This window comes from Moschus berezovskii, chromosome 7 (genome assembly GCF_049115385.1).
Source record: "Moschus berezovskii isolate FMDL1 chromosome 7, NW_MosBer_1.0, whole genome shotgun sequence".
Lineage (NCBI taxonomy): Eukaryota > Metazoa > Chordata > Mammalia > Artiodactyla > Moschidae > Moschus > Moschus berezovskii.
This window is the reverse complement of record NC_142466.1, coordinates 118,316,064-118,329,668: the sequence shown is the minus strand read 5'-3', so window position 1 is coordinate 118,329,668 and position 13,605 is coordinate 118,316,064. Positions and strand designations below refer to the sequence as shown.

The 13,605-nt window shown below is 55.2% G+C and overlaps 1 protein-coding gene across 1 annotated transcript; it reads right to left on the bottom strand.

Moving 5' to 3' along the window:
* Nucleotides 1–1,878: 1,878 nt before the first annotated feature.
* ADI1 (acireductone dioxygenase 1) lies at nt 1,879–9,638 on the bottom strand. The gene is made up of 4 exons (XM_055427808.2): nt 9,446–9,638; nt 7,568–7,687; nt 3,528–3,707; nt 1,879–2,507 (listed from the first exon to the last, which is right to left on the bottom strand). The coding sequence occupies exons 1-4, from the start codon at nt 9,563–9,565 to the stop codon at nt 2,388–2,390; spliced, it is 540 nt and encodes a 179-aa protein (XP_055283783.2). The 5' UTR covers nt 9,566–9,638; the 3' UTR covers nt 1,879–2,387.
* Nucleotides 9,639–13,605: the final 3,967 nt, after the last annotated feature.

Here is a 13,605-nt window from a genome sequence, read left to right as displayed (position 1 = left end):
AGCTCCTGGGAGAAGCAACATCAGGGTCTCCGGGGGAGGAGGCAGACCCTCTGGGCTCAGCCTCCTGAGATGTGACCCCCACCCCTAGCAGGGTTTCCCTGGTGGCTCAGCTGGTGAAGAATCCGCCTGCAATGAAGGGGCCCCCAGTTCGATTCTTGAGTCAGGAAGATTCCCTGGAGAAGGGATAGGCTACCTACCCACTCCAGTCTTCTTGGACTTCCCTGGTGTCTCACATGGTAAAGAATCCACCTGCAGTGCAGGAGACCGAAGTTCGATCCCTGGGTTGGGAAGATCCCCTGGAAAAGAGCATGGCAACCCACTCTAGTATTCCTGCCTGAAGAATCCTATGGACAGAGGAGCCTGGCGGGTTACAGTCCATGGGGTCGCACAGAGTCGGACACGACTGAGCAACTAAGCCCAGCACAGCAGCTCCCCTCAGCACCCACCCCTGCGAGGAGCCAGGCCTGGAGGAACAGTGATGCTCACGGCCCCAGGCGTGTCTGAGGCCTGTGAGGTCGGGCTCTGCTCCTGACTTCCTGCAAATCAGCAAACACTGCCTGTGCGGCACCCCCACTGTCCCTGCTTGCGTTTCTGCTGTTAACTTCACCTCATTACTGGGCTGTGCTTAGTCGCTCAGTCATGTCCGACTCTGTGACCCCATGGACGGCAGCACGCTAGGCCTCCCTGTCCATCATCCAGGACTTTACTCAAACTCATGTCCATCGAGTCGGTGATGCCATCCAACCATCTCATCCTCTGTCGTCCCCTTCTCCTCTGCCTTCAGTCTTTCCCAGCGTCAGGGTCTTTTCAAATGAGTCAGCTCGTCCCATCAGGTGGCCAAAGTATTGGTGTTTCAGCTTTAGCATCAGTCCTTCCAATGAATATTCAGGACTGATTTCCTCTAGGATTGACTAGTTTGATCCCCTTGCAGTCCAAGGGACTCTCAAGAGTCTTCTCCAATACCACAGTTCAAAGGCATCAATTCTTTGGCGATCAGCTTTCTTTATGGTCCAACTCTCACATCCATACATGACTACTGGAAAAGCCATAGCCTTGACTAGACGGACCTTTGCAGGCAAAGTGATGTCTCTGGCTTTAATACGCTGTCTAGGTTCGTGAGTCACATGTCACCCAAGTGCTGCACACCTTTAAAAGGAGGACACGTCTGTCAAGTAACATGTTGAGACGTGTCTTACTCAACAAGCAGCGCTCCTAGGTCCACACAGACAGCTCAGCTCCCAGACGTGTGCTCCTGGGAGCCCAACAACTGCAAATCCATAAACCACCATCCTCTCTAAATCACCATCCTCTCTATGGCTGGGTGCCCGCAGGAGGAGCCACCCCTGCTCCGAGGTTCCCTCTCGTCTCCTGAGCCCTGTCTCGGCAAGGAGGAGGGGCAGCGCCAGACCCGGGGGGCTGATGGTGTTACCCCTGTGTGGCCAGCATACAGCTTGACCCTAAGTCCAGCGTTCACCCACACGGCGAGGCCTGGGTTCCCTCCGTGCCTGGACACACGCCAAGACCAATGTGGAAGTGATGACATATCCATTTCCACATAAAGATTTTTAATCCAGTTTAAAAGAATACCCAAAGCAAACTGCCCTTCAAATCTGAGGCTAATTCAGGGTTTTTCTATGATTATAACAAATGAGATATAATTGTATCTCAAACTTGTTGATTAAAAATACAAACGACGTACCAATTCTTGTTAAAATTCAAATGTAGAAGACATTCACTGTACGAGTTTAACCTAGAAATCACACGTGAACAGTGCTGACCCAGGAAACAGACATAACCACTCACACGCACTCGCATCGGACGACGGAGGCAAACGGGGCGACTTGAGGGAACCACGAGCACCGGAATACAAGGCAAGTCTACCAGCAGAGGGCTAAGGCAGCTCCTTTATTTTGAGCAAGAAAGTGGCGTAAGCGAGTGCGTGGCCCCAACATGCCAGCTTCCCCCAGCATCCCTCCTTGCGTTTTGGGAGAAAAGTGGGTGACCCCTCCACCCGTCCCGTCACCCACTGTCACACGTCTGCACAGGGCAGGCATGGCCTCCCCTGGCGCCTGTTTAAAGCCCGAGAATCAGGCAGTAAGTGGCTGTATTTGGGGAAATGAAACTCTGGTCGGAGCTGAAGGCTCCAGCTAGTGCGGGGCCACTGACCCCTGACCCCAAATCAGAGAAGTGAATCACCCGCCCAAATTTCCAGCTGGTTGCACATGCAACCAGTTCCATAGCTCCGTCCATTAAAACGTGTTCTGATCAAAAAAATACAGCGTTCTGATCTGACGAGCTTGCAGAGGCTCCCCAGCCTCGCGCCTGCAGCACTGAAGCAGGAGAAAGGGACAGACTCCGCGGTGCCTCACGAGGGGCCCGCGGGCCCGCTAGGCCGTCCGCGCCAGGAACTCCAGGTACTGCTTCCGGGCCTCGAGATGGTCTGACGGCCGGTTGTACGGCGTCCACACCGGGTCTCCCACAAACAGCCGCATGGCCTTCACGTAGTTCTGGGGAGACACACAGACAGCGGCGCTGGTCACACAGCCGCGAGGTCACGCTCTGTGCTGCTCACCCCCGTTCTCATGCACGTTCCTCTGAAGGCAGCAGGGCCCGTGCTCAGGCAGCCACAGGGCAGTGTTGGGCCCACGCTCTCCACAGACACACCGCCTTGCACGCGGGCCCCTCCCGCAGCACGGTTAGAAAGCTGCACCCCTGTCCAGCCAGGGTGCGCTTTCGGGGGTGTGTCCTACAGGGGAACTCTCAGCAGGCCACGAGGACAAACGCGTGAGTTTCGTTCTCCTGGAGGCGTTTACGACAGCAGAGAACTGGAGACAGCTGGCGGACCCATCTCTCGGGGTCACCACTCAACGCAGTAAACCGGAGTGTGTCCCAGAGTGGCCAGCATGCGGCAGCGCACAGGCAGGGGCTCTCTATATCCTGACAGGAAAGCACCCCAAAGCTCAGCGAGCAGAAAAGAGGGACACCACTGCCCCGAGAGAAGTCGGCTAGCTTCTGTGCATGACTCACATCTGCCTGCCAAGCGAGCTGTCTCTCCGAGAAGACTTTGGAGGACCTGATCGTGGCCACCTCCAGGGAGAGACGCTGCGGCTGGGAGTGGGGCGACTTTCCCTCGCACGTCCTCTCCGAGTACTGAGCTTTAAGCCAAGCACACCCATTTTCTATTCCAGAACCACCTGGGAGTCTCAGGTCAGGCCCAAGCCCATGGAGGGAGCCCCAGAGCTCCCCTTCTCCTGCTTCTGTGGCCCTGTCCACAGCTCCAGTGCCCGACGGCGGAGGCCCAACAGACATGCTCTCGAATGATGAAGGAGCAGGGACCCCTGAAGGGGCGCCTTCCATTGGCCTGGGCGCATGCCCAGGGGGGTGCAGGCTCCCGTGCGCCCCTGCAGACCCCCGGCCCCCGCGAACCCCCGGCCACTCGCTAAGGCAGCTTCCTCGCCTGGCGCTGCTGGGGCCAAGCGCCCGACAGGCACGCAGACCACACTCCGGCAGAGCAGCCACAAGCCCACCTTCTCGTCCAGTGTGAAGCGGTGGTAGATGCCGGCGGGCAGGGTGATCATGTCCCCCTTCTCCATGGAGATCCGGACCCACCGGTCCTCCTGGTCCCGTACATCGAAGTACCCGCTGCCGTCCAGGATGTAGCGGATCTCCTCGTCCAGGTGTAAATGCTCCTCGAAGAACATCTTGATCTGCGGGGGGATGGCTCTGTGAGCTGGGGGCCCCCAGGGTGCGGTAGCCGGAACCACCCCGGCCCCAGGGTGGACCACCAGGCCTGCCCCCACAAGATACGAAGGCACGTAGTCACCCCGGCAGGGCAGGAGCTGCGTGTGCATCTGAGGACGGTGCTCAGTAAACACCTCCCCCTCATCCCAACCTGGCCTGTGTCTTTCGGAGCTCTATCCTCCAATGTTTCATGATAAAAATACTTGAATGTGCACAAACATTGGAAGCATTCTCCAGTAAACACCCACGCAACCTGCACCTTTCTCTTTAACTGGCCTCTTAAGATTCCCCACCTCTCATCACGCAATGCTTCCACCCTTCTGGACAACCCACAGGCGTTTGGAAAATCCCCGCTTCCAGTGAGAATGGCAGCCTCTCGGACGGGCGAGGCCGTGGGGACAGGTCCCCGCCCTGCTGGAGGGGTGGGCACAGCTGGACACCCACTGACCTGCCACCCATCTAGGAATCTACCCTGAAGATACACCTCCAATAGCACAGAAAGACATGCATGCGCCACTCCCTGCTGTGCTGTTTGTCGCTGAGGGACACTGGAGACGCCCGGAAGGCGAGGGCAGAGCGGGCTGGTAGAGTCAACAGGCACTCGGGCTCTGACAGCAGGGCGCGGTGCAGCACGTGCCGGCCAAGGGGAGCCGAGGGGCCTTCTGGTAGAGTCTTCATTTTAAACCTGGCTATGGCAGCCCACGCCAGGACTCCTGCCTGGGGAATTCCAAGGACAGAGGAGCCTGGCGGGCTACAGTCCATGGGCTCGCAGAGAGTCAGACACGGCCGTGCGACTCAATTTCACTGTTTTCACGTTACAGCATGGAGGGGCTGGGAGCACCCTGAGCCAGGCAGCACGGAGCGGCTGGGAACGCGGCGGGGACGTGGCAGGACCACAGAGAGGGCCCCCGCCCTCCACGGGGTCTGGACCAATCTGAACGTCAAGGTGGATCGCGGCAGGAATGGACACGGGCCCACGAGGAAACCAAGAATCCGCACGCCCTACTGACAGGCATCGACGGGAGAGAACCAGGCCCAGTCAGTACAGGACGGTGACGGCCAGAGGGGCAGGGTGACCGACTCAGGCCGGGGTCAGCAGAGTTCGCTAACACCAAGTCCAAGTTTGACACCGAGCAGAATATTCACAGGCAGAAAGTAACTCTACATAGATGTCTTCTTCCTTACAGCGGGAAGAGTCGTCCAGTCACAACACGGAACCCTGACGGGCACCAGTTTAGCCAAGTTTTGCATCATAGGCACTGGGACCCCCACCCCACCCCGGGCACAGGCCTCCGGGCGGGGTGCTCTGAGCAGACGCAGCACCCCTTCCGCAGGATTCCTGCCCAAAACGTGTTACCCTAAGACAACCGTGAGATGATCAGATAGTAAAGAAGTATGTTTTACAAGAACAAGAGATAAGCTGGTATTAGGGACAGGGTTTTATTATTTCAGGAGAGAAGCCGTTCTAGAAAGGTAATGGTAAGAATAATCTAACAGCCGGGATTTACAACAGTCAAGCCCCTCCTATGGAAGGACAGGGGCTGGTGAGAAGACAGGAAGTCTAAAATTCCAAGTAAGAACATGTAATTTAAATCTAAGAGGACATGAGGACTTGCAGGCACTCAGTGAGGAATTTCGTCCTTTTGTGAGGTATTGTAACGTCTGTACTCCCACCAGCAAGAATCATTTGGGACAGAACAGAGTAAAGAGGTAAACACCACACAACACATCTGTTTCAGCAGCCTGGGTGTTACTGCGTCACTCCCGTTCTCAGGCAGGAGCCAGCATTGTTTCACCTGCGCACATTTTCTTTCTCAGACAAACACTCGGAAGACACCCAAGCTAGCGAGGGACAGCGTGGGTGTGGGCAGCCTTCCTGGTGGTCGGTGAAGACTCTGCACCAGGAGGACTGGATTCTGGGCCTGGCTTTGCCAACACGACTGGGGAAGAGGTCCTCACCCCCTCCACAGGTAAGGAAGAGAGGCCACGCTGAGCGGCTTAAGGCCGTAGCTTCACAGTTTGTATCTCAGCATGGTGGAAACAGAAAGTCTTAGGAGCAACACAGCTGCCAAAGCTCATCAAGACAGAAAAATTCTGAAATTACTGCTGTTGTCACGACTGTTTCATAAAGGAGTCACCTTATTCCTGAAAAAGCAAAGACAACAATTTCAAAAACAAGGCCGTCCTTGAACTTGAACACATTCAGCCTCATTACAAACTCTGCATGTCTGGTTTCTCACTTGGCCAAAGATTAGTGAGTTTCTCTAGTAACAGGCGCCTGGGAACCAACACAAAACCAAGAATTTAAAAAAAAGAAAAAATTGACTGCCACTTCCTTATAAGATGGGGTAACGGAAACTGGATTTCCCCTCCCACCTCCAACAATCAAAACAAACACAATATGCAAACTGACAGCCTGCAAAACACCAGACATCAGGCAAGGGAAGAAAGTGACCTGGGAGGCAGAAAGCCAGCGAGGGGAACCCCACACCTGCTCTGGATTCCACCGGAAGAGAGTCCTCAGGATGGAGAGCTGGGAGGGGGGACCCAGACAGAGCACCCTGAGCTGAAGAGCAGGACTGAGAATCTGGGGAGACGGAGGGAGCTGGCGTGCAGGACACAGTGCCCAAGGGGAGAGACCTCCAGGGGAAATCCCAGAGACCTGCAGAGGGCCTCCCTCGAGGGCTCCTCTGGAGCCCGTCTGTGCGCGCACATGTGCAGAAAAGGGTGCCGCAGCTAGAAAAGAACCACTCAGATCCTTCAGGGTTGAAAGGAACAGTTCCTGGCCCTATGCCGACTTGGGAACAGAGCCTGTCCCACCAGTCAGACTGGAAAAACCTCACTGTCCCAGGGGCTTTGTGTGGTGTACCAGAGCAGCCTGGGGGCTACAGTCCGTGGGATCGCAAGAGAGTCAGCCTGATAAAGTGGCTAAACGACACCCAGCACAACTCAGGGACACCTAACGTATCTTAAAGGAAAGGCTCAAAAGCATCTAATTGTTTCCAATAAGCTTACATGCATTCCAGAAGAAAACTGAAGAATATTTCTACCGGTACAAAAGTACCCAGCATCCAAGAGAATAAATCACAATCTCTGGCATCCAGTCAATAATTACCAAGCACACAAAGAACAAAACGTGAACTTTAGACACGGAGACAAGGGTTTGATCCCTGGGTCGGGAAGATCCCCTGGAGAAGGAAATGGTAATCCCTCCAGTATTCTTGTCTGGGAAGTCCCATGGACAGAGGAGCCTGGTGGGCTACAGTCCATGGAGTCACAAGAGTCGGACACATAATTAGCGACTAAATAAACAAACAAAAAAACCACATGGCTTCATTGGTTAATCTGCCACACATTTAAGAAAAAAGTAAAACCAATCCAGATATACTCTTCCAAAAAACTGAAAAGGACGGAATACTTTTCAGCTTCTTTTAAGGCCAGCATTCCTCTCATATAAACCAAAATGAAAGACATTTAAAAAGAAGGAAAGGCTTGCATTTATTAATGTGTGTGTGTTAGTTGCTTAGTCACGTCCGACTCTTTGCAACTCTATAGACTGCAGCCCACCAGGCCCCTCCGTCCATGGGATTCTCTAGGCAAGAACACTGGAGTGGGTTGCCATTTCCTTCTCCAAAAGGAACTAGAGAAAGAAAGGAAGTGAAGTTGCTCAGTCATGTCCAATTCTTTGCAACCCCGTGGACTGTAGGCTACCACGCGCCTCCATCCAGGCAACAGTACTGGAGTGGGTTGCCATTGCCTTCTTCTGCATTTATTAATAGTGAATAATTAATAATTCCCCTTTTCAAATAATTTAGAGTTCCCTTACCTTTTCCTCATAATTCGGTAGTTTGTCTTTGCATATTGTTATGATGTCCATCCAGGAGTAGTTTCTCTCTTTTCGGATCTTCTCTAATTCTGGATCGTTCTCGTATTTGTCTGCATCCAACTAAGAGTTTAAACAAGCAACAAACAGGAGGTCACGTGAACACACAGAAACGCCAAAACAGTCTCTTTCTGGATCTCCAGTGTGATTATACTCCACATGTACCGTATTAATATCATTTGGTCCTTTGTCAATCCTCAACTCACCTTCCTTCCCCTCCTTTCCCTACTTCTTGGCATGCTTTTCCCACTTTCCCTAAAGGCTAAAAACAGTGCGGTTTTCTCTCCAACAGCCCTTCCAAGGAGATTCTATTGAAACTTCATGCTTCCAGGAGTCCGTGCAAGCTCCGATCGCCTCGTGCCTGTAACGGACACCTCCCCCACCCACCCCTACCCCGCCACGTCGTGTTTCTCTGCCCCCTGTCCACTCTGACCTGCCCGAGTCGGCCTGACCTTTGTCTCTCTGGCAACTCTATGGTTACTTTGTTTCCCCGAGCCAAAACAGCTGAAGCCCTCTGAGCCCACAGATAAAGCCCAAGTTCCTCAGGCAGACAAGAGGCTTTCTACCTGCTGGTCGCAGCCGCCTTTTCTTTCTTTAAAATTTTATTTATGCATTTCTGGTTGTGCTCGGTCTTCACTGCTGTGTGCAAACTTCGTGGAGCTGCAGCAAGTCGGGACATGGGCTCAGTAGCTGCAGCTTCCAGACTACAGAGCACTGGCTGGACAGTTGTGGAATCCTTGCCCCAGACACATGAGAGCTTCCCAACCAAGCTGTGTCTCCTGTATCAGCACGGCCTCTACCACTAAGCCACCAAGGAAGCCGGAGACATGAATTTCTAAATGACCAGTCCCCACGTGAGCAGACCCACACAGTACACGTGTGCCCTACACACTGTACCTTCACATCGCGTGTGAGAGCTTTCCACACCCTACAGTGTCACTGATACACAACAGGCAGACATGCCCTGCATTGTGCTGCTCAAGATTAAGTCATTATAAAATGCAAAGGCCCAGGGCACTGAAAGCACAAAATAAACAAGTCTACAGGCACCTCCCTGGAAAAGAGCCTGATGCTGGGAAAGACTGAAGGCGGGAGAAGGGGACGACAGAGGATGAGATGGTTGGATGGGATCACCAACTTGATGGCTATAAGTCTGGGTAAACTTCAGGAGTTGGTGATGGACAGGGAGGCCTGGCGTGCTGCAGTCCATGGGGTCGCAGACAGTCGGACACGACTGAGTGACTATGCTGCTAAGTCACCCCAGTCGTGTCCGACTCTGTGTGACCCCATAGACGGAAGCCCACCGTTGAGCGACTACACAAGTTTAATTCTGACAGTCCTGGGTCTGCCCAGCCACAGGAGAACCAGGAGGTAGGAGGAGCCTGACTCGAGCTGGCGGAGGAGCTGAAAACAGTCTTACTTTATCTCCAGATACTTTCAGAGCTTGGCCAGTGTCCACTCCTGCTCCAAAACTGTCCCGTGGACAGCGAGACCGAAGGGCAGGAGTCTGAACAGATGGCGCCTCCCGTCGAGCCGCCCCCAACCCCAGGGAGACGCACCGGGGACCCTTCAGGGACCCCCAACGGCGCTCCCCCCGCCCCGCCCGGGCCCCTACGCCTGCAGGGCCCCGGGCCCCGCTCTCACTCCGACCCCTCCGCCCTCCCGCCGGCCCCCAACCCCCATCCCCGACCCCCGATCCCCGGCACGGAGCACGCGGCGCGGCCCGCCGCCCCGAGCGTGCGCACTGAGCGCGGCCCCGGGCTCCGCGGCCCCGCTGGCCGGAAGGCGGGGCGCCTGTGCCGCCGCGCGGCCGCCGCGCACCTTCCAGTAGAGGACCCCGAGCCGGCGCAGTTGCTCCAGGCCCACAGGGCGCGCGGGCTCGGCGCGGTGCGGCCGCCGCGGGTCGCCGGCCGCCTCGTCCATGTACCAGGCCTGCACCATGGCCGGGAAGCGGGGGCGGCGGTGGGCAGGGCTGAGCCGGGACTGAGCCGGGACTGAGGCTGGGCGCCCGCCTCCTCCTGTCCCCTCCCCGGGAGGGCGGGCGCGGCGCGCCTGGAAGCCCGGACCGAGCGCCTCCTTCCCGCCAGTGGGCGGGCTCCGGGCGCGAGGCGGTGACCCCGAAGGAAAGCTACGGGGCTCAAAATAGCCCGGAGTTAAAACTCCCCTCCAGAGCCTCCCCACCATTCTATACAGAATAAAGAACTTTCTCCCCCAAGGAAAGGAATGGACATTAAGATTGGTTACCCAGCCGATCCCAGACTCCAGGAATTCCTTGCCCCAGTTGTTGAAAGGTAACTAACCAAAAATAATCGTGAGGAAAAACAGACCCCTCTAAACGATGTATCTCCGCATGTATGGTTTCTGTATATACCTACTCTTCTTGGCGCAGCAGCCCACTGATCTGACTGCTGCCCCTTCTCGCCTCATCAAAGGTGATCTGTTCCTGTAAAGTGCCAGTCTCCTTTCTCTGAACCTCGCTTTCTCTAACTCCCTTACCCTACAGTCCCCAAGGGCGCCAGCCACCCACCATCACCCCACTGGCTGGAGGCCGGTCGGAGGCGCTGGCTGGCCCAAGCGAACCGCAGTCCCCGGGGAGGGGCTGCATGCGGGGTGCATTCAGGTCGTGGGGAGGGGAGATTGGGTCAAGGTCAAGGTCCTCAGACAGCACAGAGGCCTGGCCAGGTGCATGCTGCAGTCTCCAACCTCCAGACACGGTCTTGTAAAACACTTTATATGGAGATTAAACAATTTACAGCAAAGAAGGCAAATGCCAAAAAGAAAGTGAATTTGTTGAGCTCAGGCAGCTGAGATGGGCCCAGCTGTGGCTTGGAGCCATCAAGTCACCCCCGCGCACTCCCAGCGTCACTGGTCTCCATCCTGTGCCCGCCCCCCAATATTGACAGTGTCACCCTGATCGGCAGCCTGCAACACCACCCTGTAATTTTAAATTGCTTCCTTTCCCCCATTTTTGTCCCATCTCCTTTCCCTACGCACTGTTTTGTTCCAGAATAAAAACAAGCTTCTTTTTTCAATCCTTGAATTTCTGATCCATGTAGCTTATCAGGGGGAAAAAACACAGCTTTTCAATCAGCCTATTAGGGGAAGCACACTGACTGAAACCGCCCACCCTGGCCAGGCACTGTCGGAAACATTTGCTACAACAAACTATGAGTTGTTTTATGACAGGAGGTCCTGGCAAGGAACACAGAATTTGGGAAAGGTCAAAAGGAGACACCACGTGTCCGACCACCTCCCAGAATCCTCGCTGGCCTCCATCTTGACTAAGGCATGCAACATCAGGAAGGACTCTGAGTCAGAATGACTGGCTAAAGACAACCCGGAAACTAATCCCATCACCATAAACCAGAGACCGCAAGCCCCGTGGCAGAGCGGTCCTCCTGGGCTCCCTGACCCTTCTGCTCTCCACCCGGGCACCCTTTCCCCATAAAGTCTCTTGCTTTGTCAGCTCATGTGTCTACTTGGACAATTCATTTCTGAGTGTTAGACAAGAGCCTACTTTCGGGCCCTGCAAGGGGTCCCCTTCCTGCAACAAATAGGTTTATCTCTTCAAAGTACTCAATCAAGAGGTCAGGTTATGTCAGCCATTCACCCCAGGGTCTGTAACAGGGAATCGAGTAACTGAAAAACCTATGGGATTTATACTGGACGGCTCTAAGACAGCACAGCCTCCAAGCATACGGCCACTGGAATTTCCAGAGAGACTGTGTGGAAAGCACTCATTTCTTCGCTTTCTTTCTCTTGCACCCTGACTGCAAACGCTGAGCCCACATCCTCCTCAGCCCGCCTCTCCAGCTCCTTGCTGACAGTAACTGCGCACCCTTCAGGGCCCACCCTGCACAGCGCTGCCCTGCGCTCACGCCCTCTGCTTGCCCACTCCCACCCCGCCCCAGGGGCTGGGGTCCTGCGCTCTCCCGTGCGCACGTGCTGTCCTGCGCTCCGCCCTCTCTGTTCCTCCAGCTCCCTCTGCACTCCCACCCCGCAGTGCTGGCTGCCCTCAGGATGGCCGACCCTGCGGACAGTCCCAGGGCTGAGAAGCATTACCAACCTAGCGTGGTCAAACCCGCTCCTCCCCAGCCCTGGCGAGCCACGAACACCCCCACCAGCCACCCAGCACCTTGATCCAAAGCCTGGAGCTTTGCCTGCCCTCACCCTCACCCTAAGTCCAACCTACCAGCAAACCTTTGACCTGACCTTCCAAACTCATCACAGACCCACTCGCTTCACCCCAGCTCCTTCTGCACGGCTTCTGGCCTAATAAAGTTGACTGCCTGCTTCCTTCTTTGCCCCACAGTAGTCCATCCTGTGAAAATCAAAGTCAAAGTCGCTCAGTTGTATCTGACTCTGCGACCCCATGGACTATACAGTCCCTGGAATTCTCCAGGCCAGAATACTGGAGGGGGGACCTATTCCCTTCTCCAGGGTTCTTCCCAACCCAGGGATCAAACCCAGGTCTCCTGCATTGCAGGCGGATGCTTTACCAGCTGAGCCACCAGGGAAGCCCAGTCCATCCTATGCTGGGCGTATATTTAAAAACACAAGCCAGATCACATCCCTTACTGCCTTTTCCCCTCCTTCTTAACTCTGTCCCGGCTCCACAGCCCCATGTGGCTGGCTCCTGGCCACCCTGCCCTCCTGTCCCCTGTGCTCCACACACACGGTCTCCACCTGCATCTCCTGCTCCTCCTGACCGCCAGGCCTTTGGCACACAGTTGACCCACCTTCCTTCCTCACTGTCCCTTCCTCGAAGCACTTTTCTCCACCATCCTTTCATTTTCAGCATAAATATCCCTTGATAAAATTGTGTATTTAAATTGTTTTGGCTGCACTGAGAGCTCGGAATTCTAACCACTGGGCCATCAGGGAATTCCAATCTCCCTTTCTTAGAGAGGCCTTCCAGGATGCCCCTGCACAGCTGGTGAGGGTGGGGGGCTTCCCAGCCAGACACGCTCATGGCACTTGTTCGCTGTCCGCCTCCCCCGAGGGCCGTCAGTCCCGAGTGTACGGTGCTTGCATGAATGAATGCACTTGCATTGCTGGGAGGCAAAAGAAGAAGGGCACAGCAGAGGCTGAGATGACTGGATGGCATCATCAATTCAATGGGCCTGAGTTCGAGAGAACTCCAGGAGACAGTGGAAGACAGAGAAGCCTGACATGTTGCAGTCTCTGGGGTGACAGAGTCGGATGCCACTTAGCAACTGAGCAACAACAGCAACTTGTGGCTTGATTCTACTGATCAGAGAGTCTGTCTGCTTAGTCTTCCGAGGGCCAGTGTCCGGTTATTTAGACAGGTTTTTAAGTTTGTTGAACAAAAATAGAAGAGGTGTGATGAGAAACACTCGGAGCAGTGACTCACCGTGGCCGTCTCCTGGCCTGGCCTAATGCCTCTTCTGTCCCCTAGAAAGATGACAGCCCCTGTGCACTAATACAGCAACCGTAGGTGTGCGGTGTGATCCCCCCACTGCACAGCACAGGGAGGGCGCTACTCATCACCCACACTTCAGACAGACGGGAGATGACTCAGCTCACCTGCTTAAGGTCACGACACCAGGAAGTGGCTGGGGGAGAGGGGAGGGCAGGGATTGAGCTCAGGGAGCCCAGCCCAAAAGCCAGTAGACAGAACTGCTGAAATACAGCATGGGAACTAAGGGTGCCAGTCTCCTCCGGCCGGGGATCATCCATCTGGGAATTGCAGAGGGCCTACAAAGCCCCTCTTCCAGCCCCCGAAGACAGCAACAGCAGCAGCAGTCATGTTCCACTGCTGGTGGGCCTGGGTCTTATGCAGATGCATTTCCCCCCTTCGTACTTGGGAGAGGGGAGAGAGCTGTTTTATGTCACAAAAAGCACACTCTGGAAACGCGTGATGATTGGGAGTCCCTGAAGAACCCTCAGGGAGCCGGTGCTGCTGCCTGAACCAGTTCCTGAGGCAGAACCAGGAGAGCACAGCCCACCCTACTTTCCCA